Source organism: Tursiops truncatus, chromosome 15, assembly GCF_011762595.2.
Source record: "Tursiops truncatus isolate mTurTru1 chromosome 15, mTurTru1.mat.Y, whole genome shotgun sequence".
Taxonomy (NCBI): Eukaryota; Metazoa; Chordata; class Mammalia; order Artiodactyla; family Delphinidae; genus Tursiops; species Tursiops truncatus.
Genome location: NC_047048.1, coordinates 74216021 through 74242164, shown reverse-complemented (window position 1 = coordinate 74242164; position 26144 = coordinate 74216021). Strand labels below are relative to the sequence as shown.

The following is a 26144-nucleotide window of genomic DNA, read 5'->3' as shown; positions in this document are numbered from 1 at the left end:
TTTTTCTCCAAGGAGTTGTCCTCCTTTCCATCCTTCCTTTCCCTACTACATGGGAAATGCTGCCTAACTACATTCTTATGCATATATACTAAGTCAAAAGCAAAATTTCACTGATCCAAACTCTTCTCATTTGAAAAATCACAGTTGGCTCTAACAGAGAGGCAGGCTCCGGGAGACAATGCCAGCTGTCTAAACACAACATAGAACACTGGCTGTAGAGAATGCCGGGGGATGGGGCAGGGGGCAGGGGGCAGGGGGCGGGGGGGTGGGGGGTGTGGAGACCTTCGGGAATTAGGAAAACGTTTGCAGTATTTCCTTTACAACCCAACCCCCCAAGAATATTTTGGAAACCACAAAGATAACTATCACTGTGCATCAAGAACTATAAAGTCATCTATAAAATAGAGACTAAGAGGTCAAATGTTTTGCTTTTAAAAACAGGATAATAAATAATGAAAACAGACTTACTTTGGTTGTATACCATCAAATATTTCTTGTAGTGCTAGCGCCCCGTATTTTATGCAATACAAATTAATAAACACTAAGAAACCTGTTGAAAGGAGGTGCAGAGTATCAATACAGAGGACTCACTGCATTAAATAAGTGATTTAGTGAAAGTCTGCCAAATGAAATATTCACAAATCATTAAAACCCAATGACTAACTTTGGCATCAATACTGGCCTTTTAATACAATTTAACATACAGAATCGCTGCCTTTACACTACAGTCATAAAAAGGCTTTACATACAGTCTCTGATTTATATTTCTTTATGATATTTCTATTAAAAATGAAAAATGTTTTGATATTTAAACTTACAAACTAACCTCTGGAACACAATATATTGAAACTGATTTAGTGCTTGAAGAATACGAGCATCTTAAAATATTTTATATATAAAATTTATAACTGTTAAAAGGTTTATATGTACATATAAAGTCTAAGGGTTTTTAGCCTCTTTCCTTCATTATTTCTATAGTAACACCAAAATGATTTTACTCACTCTTGATAAACTTTGTTGTTTTGGAATTCTGAAGTCTTTGGAATAGTAGAATGAAGATTTGCTTCCTGTATTGGTCAACTGACTCACTAAAGAAGTGAATAAAAAGCAACAATATAAATTCAGCATTTTTCTGAGTACTTAACAGAAGCCTCAATTAAATGTACAATGAGGTTATATTCATACTCACGGAGGCATGTGCTCTATTATACTATTTAGAAGATAAAAACCTTGGTGGTCATTGGCTTTGGATGCAATCAGCTTCTGGAAGACACCTAATAAGCCAGGCTACAACAAATTAGATTAAATAATTAGTTAAAGAAGCAACAAGGATTAATTGTTCCAAAAGTTAAACAGGTGATATATTTTGGAAAAGGGTGCATGCTGTCATAATCTAACCCTTTTTCTCTTTTTCTTACTTCTGAAGTGTAGAGGAAAAAAAAAAAAACACAACAAGCCTTTAAAGTTAAGTTCCTGAAATTAACCTATTTGGCTCTTACTCTTTTAGTTTCCACCAGAGATAAATATTACTAAAGGATACCTAGTTCTAATAAAATATACATTAATGTTTTCTACTAATTAATTCTGTTACATGTTCTAATTAATTCCCTTTTTATTAAGTTTAAGAAATTTTTTAAAAAGTTTAAAGAATCTGCCATCCCTAGTTTTTCTCAGTTACCTTAGAAAATTACAGTTACATCAAAATCTGACTCACAATTTTGTCAGCGGCAGCACTTGCTATTGTATTTGAACCTCGTTCTAAGAATGCCTGGAGAAGCCTCACTAGAGCAGGAATATTTCCTGTTCTTTCCCAAAGCACTGGCTGAAGGAGATGAGGAAATAAGGCCATATAGGAAGACGGGATGTCATTTTTGTGTGTTTCCAGAAGCAAAGACATCACTTGAAAGACATACGGAATAAATTCTGTTGATAAAAGTAAAAACAGAGCTGTCAGCTTCAGAATTAATGACTCTGACACAAAAGGCACATATCTCTTAGGCAGACTGCATTTTATAATCACTTGAATAATTTTATTCAACTAGAAAAATAACTTTCTTTTACTTACCTTGTACATCATTTTGTAAAATTTCAGTAAACACCAGAAACAAAGCCTCCTCAAAATTTACAACAGCAGCAGGGTTAGCCTTGCAAGTTATTCTTATGGATAAACATATTGCTTCAAACATATAGTGATTAAAGTGAGGTTTGCTTGGGTTCTGAAATTAAAAAAAAAAACCTTATGACTCTAATAATCCAATTGACTATATTAAAAATAACCTAAAACATTTAACCTTACTAAAAGCACACTGAAAGAGATGCCATTTTTTTTAAATCAATATTAAAAAAAACCCCACAAATTACACTAAAAAGCCTGCATATATGTTAAATTTTACAGTGCCTTTAAAATTCAGAAAATGAAGTAATACTAATACCTGTTTGGATTTTTTTTTTTTAAATGAGCAAAAGTCTACTTATGAAAAAACACTTCCGAATCACGGGGAGGTGACTACGTAAGCCCAAGCTCCCAGCGCTTGCAAGGAGCTTTCTTAAACCTGTGTGCTCTCCTAGAGTCGTCACTGTAAACAGCGGTGGGAGAAACGAGCAGGGATATAAAAGGCCTGACTCTGCCACTAGCCGTGTGTGGGACCTCAGGCAAACCTTAACCTCTGTGGGCCTCAGTATGTCTGTATCTGCACCGTGACAATCCTTCATATCATTTTCAATTTTCTTTTTCAAACAAAATCCTTCTTGGAAGGCTACCGTATGAAGCTGATGAACTCAGAAGATAAGTGTGTATGTACAGGGGCAGGTGAAAGTGGAGAGGCCCTATGTCTCTTTTCTCTCAATTCCCCCAAACCCAAGTAGGCCCAAGGCCCTTACCCAGAATTTGGTGCAAACAGGATCACTATTTTGAGTCTCTCTAATACTTCCTATGACTTCATCTCCTTATCATAGAGTAATTAAGAATAAGCGTCTACAAAGGAATTTTATTAGCCTTAAACCGATTTATTTTCTAAAACTTGGTATTAATACTTAAATATGGATCAAAATATCTAAAATCTCTGATCAAAGAAAGTGAATTTTATTTTTGGGGAAATGAGTCAGGAAGAACAGACACAAGGACTTCGGTCATCATTTTATATTAGTCTGAATAGCTGCTTTTGTGTCCATTTGGTGCAAAGCCTACTTCTTCCATCTAAGATCATTTCAGATTGTTTGTACTTTCTCAATTCTCTTCAATGAACCCGTTACTTTTTAAAGCGAGAATAAAATGTTTTAAAGTCTCTGAGCTTACACTTAAAGGAGAGTTCTGCCCAGGCTCCCATCTCTGTCACCCCACACTTTCAGAATCACACATTAACTGCTGGTCGGGAAGGAGTCACAGAGCTCTCTCTGTCCGACCGACTGCCAGGGAGTTCTGAGGCTCAAACAGTCTGAAGCATTTAGGTTAAAAAGCAACTGCACTTTCAGAACTGGTTCTGTTACCTTACTAACAGCTAATAGCTTCTGTGTAAGCTGCGTGATGAGAGTAGGGATGTAGGGGATTATGGCTTCTCGTAGGAGGGAAAAACTTCTCATGATAGCTGTAAAATATGAAAAGAGCAAAAACAAATAGTTAAACTTCAGAATAAAAGAGTGATTAGTGGGAGAAAAAAGTCCACTGATTCATAAACTAAAATCTTAAGACTCTTACACAACCCCCAGATAGCTCTCTACATTTAAAAATCATCTAAATTTCCCTCCCTTTTAAAATTAGACCAACAATTGGCAACAAAATTTAGCTGGGAAGTGTTATTTCCAGAAGGCTTAAGGGACAATAAAAAATAATGAAGTGGCTAAAGAAGCAGACCAAGAGGAGGCAGGTGAAGTAGTGGATGGACACGGCGGGCAGCAGGTGGAAGGGAGTCTGTTTTGAGTCTCCTTTACTTAGAAATCAGTGGCATGAAATTTTACCTCTAGCCTATTGGAAGTATGATCACAGCCTACCAGAAGCTGAAAGAGAAGGCCACTTGCCCATCACCCCCCAAAAGAGAGACTAGGAGCCTGAGAAAAATCCAAAAATACACGTAAAGCTAAGGCCCATATTACAGAATTAACTGCTCATTAACAGACACCTAAAAACACTGCGCACAGGAGAGAAATACATTATCAAGCTAAAAATATATGATGGCTATTTCTGCACAAACAGAATAGATGTTTACTAAGTAGAGCACCTACTGTATGCTAGGCACACAGGATAGACAGAAAGTTATCCTTTCTTGCCTCCTCGACTTTGCAGTGACGCCAAAGACTCACCCTCCAAGTAGCTAACTGCTACCTATCCCGCACCTCAGCCTAGATATCACTTGCTAGAGAAAGCTGAGGGCTACAGGATGGATCAGTGCCCCTCCTCTGGGCTGGCACAGAATCCTCACATTCATTCACACAACAGTATTTACTGGGAAGCTGTTACATACTGGGCGCTCCTGCAAACCCTAGGAGCACAGCAATGAAGACCACGGACCAGTCAGCAACCTCACAGAAATGGACATTCAACAAAAGTAGTTACACATCACTCTTGGGAGAAATACAGTGCTGAAAACACACACACACACACACACACACACACGGGTCCTGACCAAGCCAGAGGCACTGGGAATTAAAAAGCATTTCCGGATTTCCCTGGTGGCGCAGTGGTTGGGAGTCTGCCTGCCAGTGCGGGGGACACCCTGGTCCGGGAGGATCCCACATGCCGCGGAGCAGCTGGGCCCTAGCGCCACAACTGCTGGGGCTTGCGTGCCTGGAGCCCGTGCTCCGCAACAAGAGAAGCCACCACAGTGGGAAGCCCGCGCACCACAACGGGGAGCGGCCCCCACTCGCCGCAACTAGAGGAAGCCCGTGTGCAGCAACTAAGACCCAATGCAGCCAAAAATACATAAATTTATTTTAAAAAAAAAGGCATTTCCTATGAGTCATCCACCATGCTAGACTCTTGGAATGCAACCGCAAGTAAGACTAAGACTGTCCCAGAGCTGTTCCCAAAACACTCTCCTAATGGAGCACCTGACAGATTGTTAACAGCTGCCTGTGTCCCTGGCAGTATTTCTATGAAGGCAGGATCTGTGCGGGGTCTATCAAATACACCCAGGTTTCACACCAAGACCTAGCAGAACATGCCGTCAATAAATGTTGTCTGAGCTCATCTTTGCCCTCAAGAATTTCAACCTAGGAAAAGAAAAAAGGAGTTTGCTACCTTTTCTTTAGTAAGAGGAGTTCTATATCAAGTTAGGGTAAAATTTTTTCTGAAAACACCAACAAACTAAACTATTTTTCATTTAAAAATATCGAAACCTACCTAATGCTTGACAAACAGTATCTGGTTCATAGACTACATAACCTGAAGTACAACTCAGAGTGTTTACCACCCCTGTAGTCTGAAATTAGATACTTATAGTCTGTACACCAGGGAAACGGCCTACCTTTCATAATATATTCATTTTCTGAAGAGCCAGGAAGTGTGAGAGCTTTGAAAAGGTTTGTTAGCAGAATCTCAACAAACGGTGCGATTTCTGCAGCTGTAAAGCTATAGATGAAAAAACAGCTTTCAGTCACTACCAACTCTTGAGCTTGTCACTTTGGAACACCCTTCGCAACTACTAAATCACACTTCTTGGCATAAAAGTGAGCCATCTCCCACCACTGACAGTCGGAAGACAGCTTAGGAAAATATTGCTTTTATAAGTGCTCATGTTAAGTTCCTAAGAAGGCATATCTGGGACCAAACACAATTAAACAAACCCAGCAAACCCAACATTGTCTACGGCTGTTGAGGTCATCCCTGGATCACATCTGTCACCATCAAGAACAGAGCCCGGACTCTCAGTCATCTAGCTTTCCTGGAGGTGGAGCAAGTTCGGAAATGTTTTCTGCATAAATTCTGGGCCTGAAGACAGGTACTGGCTTAACTTGCCTAAAGGATAACCTTTCAACCCTTAACTGGCCACTGTACATATCTGTACTTCAAGTTCTTGATGAAAGAAAGAACCTAGAATGTTTTCCATCTCTTACCCAAAGCTGTTTCAAGAAATAACACTGTTGAAGAAAAGGCCTGAAAGACATGCAGACCACCCAATCCTCTGCATTTTATCCTTGGATCAGGCCACAACAGCTACTGCCTTGGACCCTAGAGAATTACTTTCACTCAGCTGTGTCATGTCTCAGCACTAAATAAGATCACAAAAACAGCAAGGTGAAAATAACTCTGTTGCATGATGTTGCTATGAACGGGGCTACTACACTGTATTCCCTTAACAAAGGCCCACTTCTGAATAACTTTTAATTTTAATCTCATGGACATTATGGACATTTTAACTCACCAAGTTTCTCTCTGCCTTGGCCGCTAGAGGACTCCACATAAAATCCACAAGTTTCTTTCTTTACCTACTGTACAGGATCCTCTGACACACTTCTGTTTATTAACCTCACACCCCAGTTATTTTCCTTTGCTCCAATTTCCTCCATTTAACTTTACTGTCAGAATGTGTCTACTCTGGCATGCAGTCTCAAATCCTTTTGGAACGAGGCATAGTATAAATGAGTAAAATATACACATTTATTTTTTTAACTACTAATGAAATTATGAATATACTGAGATATCTTTGACCAGTACAGAATGGTCTTCACCCCGAGATGAAAAAATATATTGCATCAAATACTTACAGAGCGGCATTGTTAGGCCCCCTCATAGTAAACATTCTCTCAAGAGCATGTGCTGCATAAGTATGAACAACAGTACTTTCAGCTTGAAGATGATTAATTAAGAGAGGAATAGAGACTAAAAGATGCTCTTTTGGTACCTGAAAAAAACAATATACATGCTGTAACTCACTGATACTATCTTGAGTAAAAGACAGCTCTAAGAGAGTGACTTGCTGATTCTAAAAAGTGTTTTTTTTTTTCAGCCACTATTACAATGGAGATGATACAGGTGAAAAAATCAAAACTTCTACCTTCACATAATGGTTCAGCTCACACTCACTCTTCCAATTCTCTTTCTCTGAGCATAAAACTATGGTTAGGGTAAAATAATAATATCAAGGAGAAGCAGAGATTTCATTAATCTTAGAACCATACTTTTCACTAGCAAGTATTTCTTAGAAAAGTCATTCAAGCTCTTTGTGCCTCATTTTCTCCTCTTAAAAGGGAGGGGGGGGATGGCATAAACATAAGCATACTAATCTTCACTAAAAACCTCTAAAACTTTAGCATATCCTTTAATCTTTAAAACAGAACAGCTTCACAAGGTTGCATGTAACCCTGGTAGATACCTGTCAAAGACACATAAAAAGTATAAATCAAGAAACTGAAGAATCATCCACAGGAAATAAACTGTGGCATGTTCTTATGATAGAATACTACACAGCTTACCGCAAAAAAAAAAAAAAAAAATACTACACAGCTATTAAAAATGAACTCTAACACATCTACTAAAAACAACGTTAAGCACAAAAGAAAACTAGATATGTAGACCAATACCTATAGTAGGGTATCATTTAAATAAATAAAAAACTTACACCTATGTAATACTATAGAATTTTTGTGGAAACAAACGTGTAAAGCCATAAATAATCACTTACACTGAATTCATTCATTATCTCTGGGGAGAAAGAGAATAGAATGGGAATGGGAAGGGCGTGCCCTGCGTCCCTCCACTGTGTGTGTAGGTTTAAGTAATTATGGCCTGGAGTTAAGATTTGTGGTGGTTATGTATCATTAAATTATTCTCTATTCCTGCTTGTGTGTTTAAAATAATTTACAAGATGGCTGCAGGGTAATTTGGTGGAGGTACTGGAGGGAGTAAGACGAACTGTGCTGTTTTGTTTTCTGTGTCACTAAAATTAAAGTGACAGTGTTAAGAATCAGAAGGATTATATAACTAAACAGCAAAAAACAATCCAATTAACTCAGCAGAGGAGCTGAATAATATTTTCTTTCTTATTTTTTTTGGCCACACTGCATGGCTTGCAGGATCTTAGTTCCCTGACCAGGGACTGAACCCAGGCCCCAGCAGTGAAAGCGCTGAATCCTAACCACTGGACCACCAGGGAATTCCCCTGAATATTTTCCCAAAGAAGACACAGAGATGGCTACAGGCACCCGCAAGCTCACAGGCAGCATTAACAATGGCCAAGATTTGGAAGCAACTTAAGTGTCCATCAGTGGATGAATGGATAAAGAAAGTGTGGAGTGCACACGTGCGCACGCGCGCGCGCGCGCACACACACACACACACACACACACACACAGATGGAATGTTATTCAGCCATAAAAAAAGAAAATCTTGCCATTTGCGACCATATGTATGGACCTTAAGGGCATTATACTAAGTGAAATAGAGAAAGACAAACACCATGTATCTCACACGTGGAACCTTAAAAAACAAAACAGGAAAAAAAAAATAAAAAAAACACCAGAAAAACAAACTCCTACGGAGCACAGATTGGTGGTTGCCAGAGGCGGGGAGTGGATGAAATGGGTGACAGGGGTCAAAAGGTAAAAACTTCCAGTTACAAAACAAGTCATGACGATGCAATGTACAGTGACTACAGTTGCTTCTATACTGCATATAGAGAACAGATCTCAGAAGTTCTCATCAACAGAAAAAAAATTCTGTCAATGTGTATAGTGACATGTTAACTAGATTTACTGTTATCATTTCACAATACATACAAATATGAATCATTATGTTGTATACCTGAAATTAATGTCAATTATTTCTCAATTAAAAAAAAAAGACGAGGCTCACTGAGGGAAGAGTAGATTGGAGTCTCCCCACTCTGGGGGGTGTCTGCTCATTGACAGGCACTAGGTGGTGGAGTTTTTCTCTTTCATTCTCTTTGCTGAGGCCCAATAACTGAATGTGTATAAGTCAAATGAGGTGGGATTCCATCATAAGCATTAACACTGTACTTGACAAACAGTAAAAACTTAGTAAATGTAAGCTACACTCTTTCTCCATCACAGCTAACTGTCAAAATGGTATTCAGCCCTGAAGTAGATAGAACTAATAGAATTTATCTGTCTTCCCTGGGGGGTGGCTGTTAATAAATTTCTATGTTGTGATCTTCAAACAGACAACAGCAGATAACTTAATGGTGGAATAATCCGTGGTTTAAAAATGCCCACTGCATTTCCAACATACGAAACGGAGTACTCCTGCACAAGGGGCAGCCCCAGGTGTGGGTCTGTTTTCCTTTCTCTGGTCGAGAGTGCTACAGTTGGCTGGAGCCTGAATTGAATGTGATTGATCAAAATGGGGAATGATATGAAGATAAAGTTTTATAAAAGAGATTTATGTTGTAAAACTAGATACTTCAGGATCCACAAATTCTTATTCACGGTTCAAACTATTTGGAAAATATATGAATCAAGAAATGAAAAATGTGAAGGGTATTTTGATTCTGAACATGTTTGGGAAGCTGTTGTGAAGAGCTTTAACAAGGAAAGGGTTGTGACCAAAAGACTCCATCAGTGACTTGAAGGGGTGGATCCAGAGTCTCAGTGAACTTGCTGGACTGACTTTTAGCTTTTATTGGTCCAGTGGAATCAATAAAATTGATCGTGCCTGAGAACATATATAGGTAGATGAAATAATATATCTTCTACCATTAAAAAATAATAATAATCAGAAGGAAATTACATGTTTTCTAAAAATTAAGACCAACAATCAGATGGAAATATGGACAAAAAATATGAATAGATAGTTCGCAGAAATGAAAATGGCCCTTTAAATGGAAAGATGCGGGGGGGGGGGAAATAAATTGGAAGACTGGCACTGACATATACACACTACTATATATAACACAGATAACTAATAAGGAACTCCTGTATAGCACAGAGTACTCTACTTAATACTCTGTAATGGCTTATATGGGAAAAGAATCTAAAGGATGGATATATGTGTAACTGATTCACTCTGCTGTACACCTGAAACTTAACACACAATTGTAAATCAATTATACTCCAATAAAAACTAAGAATAAATAAATAAATGGCAAGATAAGCTTTTAAACTCTAAGAAAAATACAAAGTAAAACTACAATAAGATACCATTTCACATCTGTGAGTTTGGCAAAATGGCAAAATTCCAACATCTTTGGGGAAATAGGTGCTTTTTTTTTTTAAATGCAACATGATACAACCCCTGTGGAGATTTGGCAAGATCTGGCAAAATTACATATAAGTTTACCCTCTAATCTAGTAACGTCACTTCTAGGAATCTATCTCAAAGTTACAATGGCAAAAACACTATGTGACACACACAAAGCTATTGTTTCAAATAATTAGCATTATTTAAAATAGTGGAAGTTAGAAAACACCCAGAACATCTACCTCTTGGGGGACTGGTTGAGTAAACCACAGGAGAGCCACCCAGAGTACTATGCTATTTAAATTAAAAAAAAAAAAAAAAAAAAAAAGAGGGAACTGTGTAAATACTACCATGGAATGACATCCAGGATTTACTAAGTGAAAAAAAGCAAGGTGTCAGAATTCCCTGGTGGTCCAGTGGTTAGGACTCCAAGTTTTCACTGCCATGGGCCCGGGTTCAAGCCCTGGTTGGGGAACTAAGATCCTGTAAACCACGTGGTACGGCCAAAAAAGAAAAAAAACCAAAGTGATAAACAGCGTGTTTAGCATACTCTCTTCTGTGTAGGAGGAGGGGAAATACATAAATATATCTAGGACAGTATTAGGGTATATTTTTTAAATTAACTAATGGAAACATAAACCAAAACTTGGTAAAAAATGGTTACTTTTAGGACGAGAGAAGGAACAGGGAGGAAAGCTAGACCTTTCTGAATGTACCATGCCTGACTTTGGAGGTGTGTAAAGTAACCTTTCTCATGCCCCCCCAAATAAAACAAAACCCAACAGAAGAATCTAATTATTTATCAAGTTAATGGCAAAAATGCACAAAGAATAATTTCAAGTTGCTTTAAACATAGTATTTCTTGACTATACATGCCTAATAGGATAATATACGAAGGATATAAAAAACACAAAGAAATCAAACAGCATTCAGCACCATTACTTTAGTAATAATATTGGTATTATTTATTTTCTGGCTCTCTCCTATGAAAAAGCCTAAAACCAATTTCCCTAGCACCTAGATTATAGTCTCTAAATAAAATTTCCCACCTTCAAGTGTGGCTAGTTCAGGTCTGGGGCAGGAAATGTACAAGATGAACATGGAATATTCTGTCATATATGAAAGAAGGGAAGCTGTTAAGGGCTACTAAGTGTGTCAAGGGGACACAGGAACCTACATAATGGGGCTCCTACTGGCCAAAGAAGGAACAACTAGAGAGTCAAAAAATCACTCATTTGTCCTCTGGAGGCTGGTAAGGCACTTAAACTCATTACTCTGAACTGACACGGGAAAAACACACAAACATTTATCCTGTTTTTCCCATTCAAATTGGTAATTAAATAATCTATGAGGCAGTGGTGTTGGTTGTACAAAAAAATAAACATACTAAAAACCACACAAGTATACACTTAAAAATGGTGAATATTATATTAGGTTACCTAGATCTCAATTAAAAAATGTGTCAATGATCACTCTTAACATCACTGAAAGTGGATGAGACAATGTACGTGTCCTAGTGAAATGAAGCAAAGTATACCAGTGACAAACTCTCGCCACCCCCCACCTACCAGAGGAATAAAATCTAATCAAGCCTCCAGATTTACCAATTTAGAAATACAGGGAACAGAGAACAAGAGGTAAATCATACCTCTGAGGATGCAATCAGCCAGAACTAGTATGAGAAACTCTGCAAGGTAAATGACTGGTTTCTCCAAAAAATGACATGAATAAAGAAAGGGGAAGAAGGACCCCTCTGTTGTAAATTAGAAGACGTGAGACATAATCAACCGTAAGCAACGTGTAGACCTTGTTTGGATCCCAAATTTTAATAAAATCACTGTAAAACAGTATTTTAGAGAAACTGAGGAAAATTAATCATGGTCTGGCATCCTAATTTTTTATTTTTTTATTTTTTTGAATTTTATTTTTTTATACAGCAGGTTCTTATTAGTTATCTATTTTATACATATTAGTGTATGTATGTCAATCCCAATCTCCCAGTTCATCCCACCCGCCCCACCCCTGCTTTCCCCCCTTGGTGTTCATACATTTGTTCTCTACATCTGTCTCTCTATTTCTGCCTTGCAAACCGGTTCATTTGTACTATTTTTCTGGATTCCACATTTATGCGTTAATATACAATATTTGTTTTTCTCTTTCTGACTTACTTCACTCTGTATGACAGTCTCTACTGGCATCGTAAGTTCAAGGAGTTATTGTTAATTTTGTTAGATGTGGATATCAAATGATTGCACAGAAGGGAAGAGAAGCCAGTATACAATAAAACTCTTAAGAGATTAAGTGGCATATAATATATAAATGAAAAGCAACTTACTTGATTCCTAAAAATCATAATGTATTTGATACCATCAGCTTTAAGAACAGGAAATTCATTCACTATATAAAAAAAAAAAAGTCACAGTTATTTTAGTGCTAAGGACTGTTAACTCCCAAACTAGTGACAACATTATCAGATTTTAAAAACATGGTTCTGGTAAACAAAATGTCAATTAAAGCTTAATTATATAATGATCTACTACACAGCTATTAATACTGGTAAGTTTATAAATAATTTTATTTTTCCCCCTTATCTTTAAGTTTCATTACAAATGAACGTGTGTTACTTATGTAATTGAACAAAAATGATTTGGACCATGAAACAACAGTAGTATCTTCTTCCAAAATTGAAGCTATTCTGAATCAAGAGCAAGTCTCTCTAGAGGAGCTTGCACTAGTAGTGGGAAGTAAGTTAGTGAAAGGGATAAAATATCGGCTAATTGTTAAAAGTTCCTGAAGCTGAATGATAGTAACATGGAAGTTCTTTGTAATATTATCCCTACCTATTAGTGTATTTAAATTTTCCACAAAGTTTTAGAAGAATATCTCTTGATCAACATATTTTTGTAAACATATGAAAGTATCCTTAGTATTTATTAGTTTCAAGTACTTTAAATTTACTTCAATTTTTAAGAGTTCTTTTTTTTTTTAGTTTTATTGGGTTAGCCAATAAGTTCGTTCGTCCCTTAACATATTTTGGACAAACCCAAACGAACTTTTTGGCCAACCCAATATTGTATTTTTATTTTCTTTTTCGCCATGTAGCTTGTGGGATCTTAGTTCCTTGACCAGGGATTGAACCCCGGCAGTGAAGCACGGAGTCCCAACCACAGGACTGCCAGGGAATTCCCAAGAGTTCATTTTTAAAATAATTAATTAATTATTTTTGGCTGCATTGGGTCTTTGTTGCTGCACGCGGGCTTTCTCTAGTTGCGGCTAGTGGGGGCTACTCTTCGTTGCGGTGTGTGGACTTATCGTTGTGGCTTCTCTTGTTGCCGAGCATGGGCTCTCGGCATGAGGGCTTCAGTAGTTGTGGCTCGTGGGCTCTAGAGCACAGGCTCAGTAGTTGTGGCGCATGGGCTTAGCTGCTCCGGGGCATGTGGGATCTTCCCGGGTGAGGGCTCGAACCCGTGTCCCCTGCATTGGCAGGAGGATTCTTAACCACTGAACCACCAGGGAAGTCCCCCAAGAGTTCATTTTTTAAATGAGAAGGAAAACAAAAACCAAAGTATAATTTCTAGTGCATTATTATATGTACATTAGAAATACACAGTGACAATTTAGTCTCACTTGTTCCTGTTTTCCTTCTACATAAGAGACATTTTCTTTATGGAAAGTTAATTTCACCTGGGCAAGATCTGGGGCAACCATTTGAGATTTTATCCAATAAAGTAACTGCAATAAGGATAGGAGCCACCACTTTCAGTATCATGGTGATATAGAGCTGTAACGGTACTCATTTTTTAGTTAAAAATAAAAATTGCAGGTGTAGGGACTTCCCTTGTGGTCCAGTGGCTAAGACTCTGCGCTCCCAATGCAGGGGACGTGAGTTCGATCCCTGGTCAGGGAACTAGATCCCACATGCCACAACTAAAAGATCCTGCACGCTGCAGCTAAGACCTGGTGCAGACAAATAAATAAATAAATAAATGTATTTTTAAATAACTGCAGGTATAGTGTAAGCTGTACTAAAAACATTTCACAAAACTCACCATTAGCTGCTTTTAAATCAGGGAGAATGTGATTCACAAAGAACTCAGTCAGGTTTACAAGTTCATTCGCTTGTGTAATTCCATGCTAAAAAACAAATTCATAACAGTGAAATAACATGAAAAATCTGTAATTATTTACCACACTGCAAATTTAGGCAGCTTTAGAAAACCAGGTTGAAGATGGAAATGAATACTTCAAAACACAAACTACTTACATATAAGACTATTCTAATAGATAATAAAGAAACTTCCCTAAATTAAAGAACAGCTAAATTTAAGTTTAGCACGTTTTATATACTGAGTCTCAGCTAAGGAAGCAAGTGTGGCATCTGTTGATATTTTGGTCCATAAGAAACTTAAGTGCTTAATACATCAGTATAAAGCCATCTTTGGAAACCATATGAATTCTAATCAGAACTGACACATTATCTAACAGAGTAGGCTATATAACCAGAAATATATATCACTTCTTTTTGACTTCTGTGGTACCAACAACTATGTTTTAGAAATAAAAATATACTGAAAGGATTCACCTTCTGGGTTTGGGCTTTCGATGCCAAAGACGTCACCAGGTAAATGGCTGCATCTTTGTGTTTCCAGTTGACAGATGGATTTTTTGCATATTCCTGCAGCATGGAATTAACATAACCAGAGAAGATTCCTGTCACGGGTCCCTCAAAAAACTTGCATAATCCTCGTACTAGATCACAAGCAGCCCTGCGTCTAGTATCAATATCTACAAAATCAAAGGGAAATACATTATGGGAGAAAGAAACCACCACCAACCGACCAAGTTTATAAGAAAACAAATTGCCATCTGAGAGCTAACAGCAACAAAAACAATGAAAAAATTCCCCACAAATGTAAAATGAGAACAAAACTGAAAGACCATAATAGTACGATAAACACTAATAAGTATATAAAAAAGAGAAGACAAGTAATTCTACATCTGATACTTTGATATAGCTCGTATAAAGAGCTGCTTTCTACCATGTACAAGTTAAAGAAGGAAAACAGTTCTCCAATGAAAGCCAGCTGAAATGACACACTTATCAGGACTCCCTCACCTCCCCGTATTTATTAGACAGAGAGCAACTTTAAAACTGGCTTGCTAAGAGACCAACAGCTAAAAACCAAAATACACACCAGATCCTTCCAAATCTCTTCTTATATACTCCTCAGAATTATCTTCAAAGGCTTCTTCATCAGCAGCTACAAAGCAAGATGACATTTCAGATCACCTCTTGAAAGACATGGCAAGTCATTCTACCTTTACAGTTGAGTGTGCAGAAGAGTATGTGGAATTGCCATGTTTTATAGCAAAGTGTTCTTTCCCAACAAATGACTACTTCATATACTCTTAATCATTAGAGCAGCAAACGCTACCCTGAAAGATTAGGTAATAGGTAATGCATACAGCTGCGAGATAGGCTCACTTGTTCTAATGTGAACGTCCACAGAACTGGACTTCATCACCAACCTTCAAAAGTGTTGGGAGACCAACCTAGGGATGCCAACTTGTTATTCTGCCAGATAAGGACATTAAACAAACAACCTAACAACTACTATCACCATTATTTCATAAACAGTCATTTCAACACCAAAACAAGTAGGACAGACAGTATCAGATTAAAGATCTGTCCTTTACATATAGTTTTATGAAAAAAGGAAAGGAAATAAAACCCCACGTTACACTTTTATTTCCTCATTTTGTTCCTGAATGAATGATCTAATGACTGCTCTTCCCAACTATCAGAAAGACATTTTGTACAAATACAGACTCTTAGGACTATTTTAACCTTAAGCACAAACTAGGTGGGCTTCAACTCTGTATTTAAAAGTCATCAATCACTTCTTGTCTCAAGTCAACTGTTCAAAAATAGCTTCTGCCTTGGTGAAATACTAAATCCAACAAAACTTAGACTGAATATGTTACAAAAAGCAACACAGAGAAGACTTCTTAAATTCTTAAATTTATACTAACATACTCTTTTAAAAAACAAGCTTTTAATTAATCTCCTGAAAAAGCTTTACACTTTGCCACAATTACCTCTAAATTCCATGTTAGGTACAATAACCTTTTCACAGATACTTGTCAGCGTGTTCTGGTCCTCAAATAGATTCTTATAGTGAGGTCTCTCACAAACTGAAGCCAGAAACTGAATTGCATTACTTACCAACTGGAATAAAACACAAAAATAAGCATGTTTTTTAAGAGCAAACGGAACCATTTATTTCATGGGGGGGAGGGGATGTCTTAATTATTTGTCTCCACCATCACCTTACCAAGTCATATTTAACCTCTTGACCTGTTGTAACTAGTAAATTCCAGATGGCTGTGACAAAACGAGGCAGGTACCGCTGAAATTCTTCATCATATTTTTGTGCATAGAGTGCGGCATTATCACAAATCTGGGATTTTAAGAGCTCCAATAAGCCTGCTTCCTCTTCATCCTCACATAAGAGAAAACGGAAAACTCAAACATACAACTTCAACGCTATCATAAACATGGAGAGTAGCTGTAATTCCTGAACTCTTTAAAAATTTTACATCAAAGCCAAGTGCTGTGAACTACATCTACGCCACTGTAAATTTATTCACCTGGTCTATCAAACAAATACAAGACGAAATGCTTCTTATTTATTAATCAATGAGAGCAGTTCTCAAAAGTTTTCAAGTTAAATAAAGCCTTTTCAGGACTTCCCTGGTGGTCCAGTGGGTAAGACTCCACGCTCCCAATGCAGGGGGCCTGGGTTTGATCCCCAGTTGGGGAACTAGATCCCACGTGCATGCCGCAACCAAGAAGTCCATGTGCCTCAACTAAGACACGGCACTGCATGCATGCGTGAATAAATATTTTAAGTAAATAAATAAAGCTTTTTCTTCTGGTTGCTGAATTATAAAATATTTACATATTAAATCGAAAATAATATATTCCTACAAAAACCTGAGTAATAAAAATCATATCACATTTTCCTTTGTAACACAGTCTTGCTATCTCCCAAAAGGTTCCCATTTCAAATATATTAAAATGTGTTCTCTTCCCAATAAGCTAATGCTATAACATTCTCACAAATAATATTCTGGTTATAAAATGTTGAACAACCTAAAGCAGGGGTTAACCTGCTGCCTAATTTCTGAAGTTTTATTAAAACCCAGTCACACACATTCCTTGTTTTCATTTATACAATTTATAGTATTGCCTATGGCTGCTTTCAACTACAACTGCAGAGTTGAGTATATAGCCCACAAAGCCAAATATATTTACTACTCGGACCTTTATAGGAAAAGCTTGCCAACCCCACCTGAAACCATGACAGTGACTGATATAATAATGCTTACTACATGTAACAGCAATCACAAATACTTTTTGAGCTATATTATGTGCCAAAGAACTCAAATTGAGAAGAGATAAAAGAACAGCTCCTCAAGGCATAAATATAAGGGATGTCACACAGTGAGATGATGCATTTAAATGGGCAAACAATTCCCTTAAGAATCCTAAGTGAAAAACTTCCTTTAGACTTAAGTGTAAAGACAAGCTTTGTTTTCTGAGGGAGTGGTTTCTTCCTAGTGGGCTGAAGGAGTTATTTTATTGGAACTCTATTTTTTTTTTGGTTGCTTCTTGTTGTGTAAAAATCTCAGACAAAATTTGCTGTACACCCACAGTAATGATTCTCCCTCTGCGTGCCACCCAAACAGATCTGCATCACCAACTGTAATTTTTATCTGGTGTTGAAATATTCTTAATATTTTACTTTTTACATTTTTTGTTTGTTGAGAAAGAGGTAAATCATAAATATATTAATAAACAAGCAAACGAATAACACAGAGTGCTACATGTTGAAAGTACATATTACAAAACTCAGATCAGAAACTTTTACACATTACAAACTTTCATGTCCCCTCTTTCCCACACTGTAGATGACTTTTTCAAGAGGCCATTAGAGAGGTTTAAGTTTTCTTAGTATCTTCAATGACAAATGATTTTCTCTTTCATAAAATGTTCACAATGTGAATACTCCTGAGGCCTTACTTTCAATAATGTAATAAAACAGCCTTATCCATAAATTGTGACTTAAGTCAGGACTACAAGAAGGGTAATTCTGCACATTACAATTATCCTCCCTCCAGTGTTCTGAGGGCACTCAAATAATTTTTTTAACATTAAAAAAAATTGAGATATAATTGACATTTAACATTATATTTCAAATAATTCTTAAAAAAAAGCTTACTTGGGAAATATTTTAAATAATACTTACATCAGTTTGCAGCAGCTTATTATCTAATGTCAAGAGGGTATGAAAATTGTTCATCCAAGTTTCCATATTATCTTCAAAAAATTCAGGGAGATCCTAAAGAATAAATGGTGACTTGAGACTTTTGGTTGAAGTAATTGTTATATTTTAGTAAGTTTTCCCCACCACGCCAAATGTTTTGCACATGCCTATAGACTCAAGCTCACATTTCTCAGCTAAGTCAATGTATACCTATTTTGACAAGAATTCTCTGCTCCAGCTAGGTCTGACAGATAAGTAAACCATTCTGACTGTCTCAGTAAGCTTTCAACCGCAAACGATGCCACCTGTTCCTGTCCCAATGTAAATCTACTTATTCCTTTAAGGTTCAGCTAAGACTGAAAACTTTCCTTACAAAACTCAGTGCTTACCAACACATTCCTTTTCCTTTCTGAACTACTGCATTTACTGTAAGATGACCGCCAAGTCAGGCTTACTGTCTTATACAGTTACTGATTTCCTGTGGCACAATACTGCCCTCTTAATGAGGGATAAATCCAAGGGTAAAGATTATGCCTCCCTTCCTATCAGGCTTCCGTGACTAACAAGTTATTAATCACCTCATTCTACCTGACTTCTAGGAAGCAGAACTCAAAATAAGGTATACAAGAACCCAGTGGTATCCTTAAGAATTTCTCAAATTGCTGTCTAGCTGCACACTGAAGGTATGCCATTTTGGGCTGTTCATCTCATATTCATTCTACCTATTCCTTTTGAGGAATGCTCTCCCTACCACTGCGAGTACAATCACGTTGGGAGGATTAAGTCCAAGTACTTGGCTCTGGCTAGAGGCAACAAAAAAGCTACATCCTTTCTCTTGCATCTCAGTATAGGAGTCTGTACCAGTAAGACTCCCTTCTCATTCCTGGAGCCCTGAATCTTAAAGTAATAACTCAAGAACAGAAAGAATGACTGGAGACCACCACCTCAGTAGCAACCGGGTGACCAGGCATTTTCTGCTATAAGATCGTGGCTGTGTTTCCTCTCAAATGCCACTGGTTCTTACACCTTCCCAAGTCTGTTTCTTCAGTCTTTTGTCTCCCAGATATGCTTCCATTAAAAGCTATAAGCTTTGCTTCCATGACCTGGCTATTGTAAATAGTGCTGCAGTGAACATTGGGATACATGTGTCTTTTTGAATTATGGTCTTCTCTGGGTATATGCCCAGTAGTGGGATTGCTGGGTCATATGGTAGTTCTATTTTTAGTCTTTTAAGGAACCTTCATACTGTTCTCCATAGTGGCTGTATCAATTTACATTCCCACCAACAGTGCAAGAGGGTTCCCTTTTCTCCACACCCTCTCCAGCATTTGTTGTTTGTAGATTTTCTGATGATGCCCATTCTAACTGGTGTGAGGTGATATCTCATTGTAGTTTTTTTTGTGTGTTTTTTTTTTTTTTTTTGCTGTACGTGGGCCTCTCACTGTTGTGGCCTCTCCTGTTGTGGAGCACAGGCTCCGGATGCGCAGGCTCAGCGGCCATGGCTCACGGGCCCAGCCGCTCCGTGGCAGTGGGATCTTCCTGGACCGGGGCATGAACCCGTGTCCCCTTCATCAGCAGGCGGACTCTCAACCACTGCGCCACCAGGGAAGCCCTCACTGTAGTTTTGATTTTCATTTCTCTAATAATTATGGTGCTGAGCAGCTTTTCATGTGCTCCTTGGCCATCTGTATGTCTTCTTTGGAGAGACGTCTATTTAGGTTTTCTGCCCATTTTTGGATTGGGTTGTTTGTTTCTTTAATATTGAGCTGCATGAGCTGTTATATATTTTGGAGATTAATCCTCTGTCCGATGATTCGTTTGCGAATATTTTCTCCCATTCCGAGGGTTGTCTTTTCGTCTTGTTTATGGTTTCCTTTGCTGTGCAAAAGCTTTGAAGTTTCATTAGGTCCCATTTGTTTACTTTTGTTTTTATTTCCATTACTCTAGGAGATGGGTCAAAAAAGACCTTGCTGTGATTTATGTCCAAGAGTGTTCTTCCTATGTTTTCCTCTAAGAGTTTTATAGTGTCCAGTCTTACATTTAGGTCTCGAATCCATTTTGAGTTTATTTTTGTGTATGGTGTTAGGGAGTGTTCTAATTTCATTCTTTTACATGTAGCTGTCCAGTTTTCCCAGCACCACTTACTGAAGAGACTGTCTTTTCTCCATTGTATATCCTTGCCACCTTTGTCATAGATTAGTTGACCATAGGTGCGTGGGTTTATCTCTGGGCTATCTATCTTGTTCCATTGACCTATCTTTCTGTTTTTGTGCCAGTAGCATATTGTCTTGATTACTGTAGCTTTGTAGTACAGTCTGAAGTCAGGGAGTCCAATTGCCCATCGACAGACGAATGGATAAAGAAGTTGTGGTACATATATACAATGGAATATTACTCAACCATAAAAAGGAACAAATTGAGTCATTTGTTGAGACGTGGATGGATCTAGAGACTGTCATACAGAGTGAAGTAAGCCAGAAAGAGAAAAACAAATATCGTATATTAACGCATGTATATGGAACCTAGAAAAATGGTACAGATGAACCGGTTTGCAGGGCAGAAGTTGAGACACAGATGTAGAGAACAAACGTATGTACACCAAGGGGGGAAAACCACGGTGGGGTGGGGATGGTGGTGTGCTGAATTGGGCGATTGGGATTGACATGTATACACTGTGTGTATAAAACTGATGACTAATAAGAACCTGCAGTATAAAAAAATACACAAACAAAAAACTAATACTAAACTTTCTTTGGGTTATTTGTATGGAAATATGTTAATATAAATGTTTCAGACATTACATGAAATTTCTAAGAATCTTATACGTTCCGGTATAATGTTATAAGTCATAATTCTAGTTATTACTTTAAAATGTGTATCTCAGAAATAACTAAATTTCCTTGTCAACTGCATTATTATGAACTTCCATCAAAACTTTAACCATGGTCATTTTTAAGTCTTTTGTCATTTACAGACAGTTCTGGGTGTACTCTGATGCTTTTGCAAAAATGTTCCTATAAGGGCTTCCCTGGTGGCACAGTGGGTGTGAGTCCACCTGCCGATACAAAGGACACAGGTTCGTGCCCCAGTCCAGGAAGATTCCACATCCCGTGGAGTGGCTGGGACCGTGAGCCATGGCCGCTGAGCCTGCGCATCCGGAGCCTGTGCTCCGCAACAGGAGAGGCCACAACAGTGAGAGGCCCGCGTACCACAAAAAAAAAAAAAAGTTCCTATAAAAGGGTTTCATCTTCAAGGAATTCATGGAAAAGACTATGACAAGTACAGGTTTCTGGTAACTGACTATACTACTGAACTGAATGAATAAGCATTTTCAGAACTCTAATGGGAAAACTGATGAATTCATAAAAGTGCTAACAAAAGATCAAGATGAAAAAAAATTAATTACATGGGACTGAGTGAACTGATGAGGATGATTATATAATTGTGACTTTCTGTTTGAATAAAAAAAAAAAAAATCCCACAAGGACTCAGAGGCAAAAAATATACAAATCAATTTTCACTGCAAAGTAAAGGAGCTGTTACAGTGGAGGATTACTGGACTGAATGTCAATATTATGACATAGTATGAGTGTGTTTCGTGTTTGGTAATTGCAATCATTGTTGCTTTTGTTGTGGTCATCCATTTACAATGCTTGGTGTCAGTTTATTTATCTCTTGTAAAAAAAAAAAAAAAAGAATGGCGGGGAATCAGAACACAAGCAACCAATGTCTATTTTTTCAGGGTGAGGGGGGGAAATCAGTGCTAGCAAAGAAGTCTTTATCAAGTGAAAAACTTTATATATGACATCAAAGAATAAGAATCAAAAGCAAGAAATAAAACGAAACTTACCTGAAAGTTTAAACTGTAGAACAGTTTTGAGATTAGGATCAGGGAAGAAAACAGAATCCTTAGAGCAGAGGCATCATTTGCGTGGGTGCTGCAGAGTTCAATAGTGGCCTTGGAAAGGAATTTAGAAAGACAGTTTTAGTGTATTGTAAACCTTAGTGAAAAAGCCTTGTATTAGGCTGAAACTATTCATACATCTTCTCCAAAATTTGGATTTTAAATAGTAGTATACAGTCATTTAGAATTTTTGAAAAAACACATTAAAATATATATTTTTAAGTTGTCCATCACAGCACTACTGTAAAGTCCAATATTAATATTTTGGACTAGATCCTTCTACTCTCCTCTGTGCATGTCTATAACTATATTACACAAAACTGTCTTTATATGCACTCATTAAATAATTCCCTGCCACCTGGCCTGTAGGTTGTTTGCAACTGTTTGTTATTCTAACTGCAATAAACAAGCTTATGTATAAAACTTTGGGCACACTTCTAGTTTTCTGAGTTTGAGATTCTACAACTGTATTACCAGTAGAGAACAGTATGCTATGAGTAAGAGTTCTGGAAGCCAGATAGATCTGGATACAACCCAGACCCTGTTACTCATAATAAGCATGACTCTGAGTAAGTTATTTTACTGCGCCCCCATCTCCATATCTGTCTGTAATTAAGAATAATGCCTACCTCATAAAATATGAGAATAAAATGAGAAAATATACATAAAAGGTCCTTGTAATTTGTGCACACCTACAATGTAAAAGACACTCAACAAACGTTGCTAAGTATATCCCAGAGTTAGAAAATATGAATATTATGGTTTTCTCAATGAAATGTCCAACTCCAGAAAGCTAGTACCATTTATAACCCAATGGACAGGACACTAGTGTTCATTTCACTGGACTCTGGCTAAAACATTTTTCCCCCACCCGTCCCTCTCTGCTCCTGGCTAAAACTTTTAATGTCATTAAAAAGAAATAAAAATCTTTGCTAGTCCAATAGGTGAAAAAATTGACATTTTGTCCAATTTTATTTTTAAAAATAAAAATGTACTATCAGTAAGATATCCTAACCATGAAAAATCCTGTGCATACTCTGTAATTTAGAAAGTTGTGATTATCACACAACTTTCCTTTCTGAAAACAGGAAATGAGCAGCTTTTCTCAAGTTAGCAAAACTAGGTTTGAGGCCTGGCTCTCTTTTTTATTAGCTGTGTGATACCGAACCCTCCACTTTCCTTATCTGGAAAAAAAGGTTAACAATACTTCTCTTTCGATCTTAAACGAGTTTCAGAAAGATATCTAGGAAAGTTCCTTATGTGCTATAAGATGATGTACGGATATATAAATTAAACTCCATAAAGTCAAATCAAAATACAGATCCATTCCTTTAGAGACACATACTCAAATACTTGAGTGAAATAATAAGACGCCTGGGATTTGCTTTTAACTATTCGTATGAAATCAAAGGGAGAGAACAAATTAAAAAGAAATAAAATTCTAGTAACCATTAAACTTGTGTAGTCAATACATGGGATTTCATTCTACCAGCTTCTCTATTTTGGTGTAGATTTGAAATTTTTCAAAAGAAATGCTGCTCTAAACCATTACCTATCAAATACACTTTCAAAGCAATCTCTTAAACAAAATTTATACAAATATTCAAGCACTTTAAAATATTAAGTAATTTAAAAATACCACCAAGATGTTATCACATACCTTAAACAGATTAGTCAAAGGCAAAGCAAAGGCATCCAGAACAAGTTTAATTTCAGTCCATAACTCATTTGACTTAAATTCATGGCGATATCTAGAAAATTAAGGTAAAAGAGGCAAATTTACAAATTTTGGTTAACTGACTTTAGGTCTTCAAGGCTAGATTAGAGAAAAATCTATGGCTAGATAGCTTTCTGAAATAAAAAGGGAATTCAAGCACGGTTTATCAAGACCAGGTATTTCACAAGTAATAGGGCAATATGAAATAAACATCCTACACTTAAGAAGAAACAAACACAATAATGAGAGGCTTATGCTCTTATTCTAGAATTATCATAAAAAATGACATAATCACAAAAATACACACAAGCAAAAATATCTGAAACAAGTATTTTAAAAATATGAATTTATGTATCAATACCTTTTAAATAAAGAATGTGCTGTACGAAGGACTCCATTAATAACATGGAAATCTCCACTCTGAAAGCGATTCACCATTTCTGTCAACAAGTCAGGCCATTTCTGAGGGAAATCTTCTCTGCCAATAATGCTAATGGCATCACTTAACTGTGGGGAGGAAAGAGACTAATTAGACTGAAAGCTCTACAAACAAGCCCACCTAACAAGCAGGGCCTCACATACCTGCTTCTGAATTTGCTCTGGGCTGCTAAGCATCAAGTGCACTATGTTAGCTTTAATGGCTGCTCGGTCGGCTTCGCAAATTTTATTTGGTTCATCTTCAACCTAAAAGCAAAACATTAATAAGCAAGTGACATAAATCCATATCTATTACTGTACGGGTTTGTAGATAAAACAGAACCATTTCTCATTTCCTGGTTTCCTAAGAAAAATAGAGGAAGGTAGGGCCTTCATTCTACATAAATGGGTCACAGATTCCTTTAATAATCTGATGGAAGCATTTTTCTGCAGAAAAATGTACCTTCCTTCCCAAATGCAAATATTTTACATACAAATTAAGGAGCTTCTCTGACTCCCTGATGCCAATTAAGAATCTCAGTTCTGGGCTTCCCTGGTGGCACAGTGGTTGAGAGTCTGCCTGCCGATGCAGGGGACACGGGTTCGTGCCCCGGTCCGGGAAGATCCCACATGCCGTGGAGCGGCTGGGCCCATGAGCCATGGCCTGTGCTCCGCAACGGGAGAGGCCACAAGAGTGAGAGGCCTGCGTACCGCAAAAAAAAAAAAAAAAGAAAAGAATCTCAGTTCTGTAAGTAAACTAATCAGAACATGTGGTTAAAAATCTTTATACAGGGCTTCCCTGGTGGCGCAGTGGTTGGGGGTCCGCCTGCCGAGGCAGGGGACTCGGGTTCGTGCCCCGGTCCGGGAGGATCCCACATGCCGCGGAGCGGCTGGGCCCGTGAGCCATGGCCGTTGAGCCTGCGCGTCCAGAGCCTGTGCCCCGCAACGGGAGAGGCCACAGAAGTGAGAGGCCTGCGTACCGCGGGGCAGGGGGGGGGGGGGGGATCTTTATACATATATGCTACTCAGCCGATACTCATCTTCAAAAGCTTCAATTTGACTGTTACCTTAAGTCAAAGAAAAGTCTTTTCAATGAAAACTTGACCATTACCAGTTTGAATGCATCCAGGACTACATCGCCCAAACAGATTCTGGATCTCACTAGTTTTACAAATCAAGACAGAGGTATAGGACTTGCATGTCTACAAGTAGATGAATGGATTTTTAAACATTCTAAAATTCACTAAGTCATTTCTTCACATGTGAGAATGCTTGACTTAAGCTTAAAAACAATATTTACTGTTTTTGAATTCTTCTATGGAATGAGGAAAAAAGATTCTAAATAAATATTTAACCAGATTTAAAGCTGATTTTTTAGAAAAACTGACTCTTTCTGTCAACTTTAATACTTTCTAAGTATCATTACTGCTATTACTAAAAACATTTCTCACTTTTTTCTTTATCCTAACCCAGAGTTACCTCAACCCCGGCATTACTGACATTTTGGGTCAGATAAATCTTTGTTATGGGGATCTTTCTTGTGCACTGTAGGATGGTTCCCAGCACCCTCACCTTCTACCCACTAGATGCCAGACACCCTCCCCACCCCACCCCCAGCGTGGACAACCAGAACGTCTCTAAATATCC

General features: G+C 37.7%; 1 protein-coding gene across 2 annotated transcripts in view; it reads right to left on the bottom strand.

Moving 5' to 3' along the window:
- Nucleotides 1–26144, bottom strand: part of CSE1L (chromosome segregation 1 like) — a 41451-nt gene that overhangs the window by 2585 nt on the left and 12722 nt on the right. For both annotated transcript variants that reach the window (XM_019943747.3, XM_019943748.3), the window contains exons 4-22: nt 24663–24764; nt 24442–24587; nt 24024–24114; nt 22310–22417; nt 18442–18534; nt 16465–16632; nt 16229–16358; nt 15325–15390; nt 14712–14914; nt 14179–14263; nt 12465–12526; nt 6700–6836; nt 5460–5563; nt 3487–3584; nt 2066–2216; nt 1715–1923; nt 1190–1287; nt 1003–1088; nt 469–550 (exon numbers count right to left, since the gene is read on the bottom strand). In XM_019943747.3, coding sequence (XP_019799306.3) covers nt 469–550; nt 1003–1088; nt 1190–1287; nt 1715–1923; nt 2066–2216; nt 3487–3584; nt 5460–5563; nt 6700–6836; nt 12465–12526; nt 14179–14263; nt 14712–14914; nt 15325–15390; nt 16229–16358; nt 16465–16632; nt 18442–18534; nt 22310–22417; nt 24024–24114; nt 24442–24587; nt 24663–24764 — 2219 coding nt within the window. The remainder of the gene's footprint in view (nt 1–468; nt 551–1002; nt 1089–1189; nt 1288–1714; nt 1924–2065; nt 2217–3486; nt 3585–5459; nt 5564–6699; nt 6837–12464; nt 12527–14178; nt 14264–14711; nt 14915–15324; nt 15391–16228; nt 16359–16464; nt 16633–18441; nt 18535–22309; nt 22418–24023; nt 24115–24441; nt 24588–24662; nt 24765–26144) is intronic.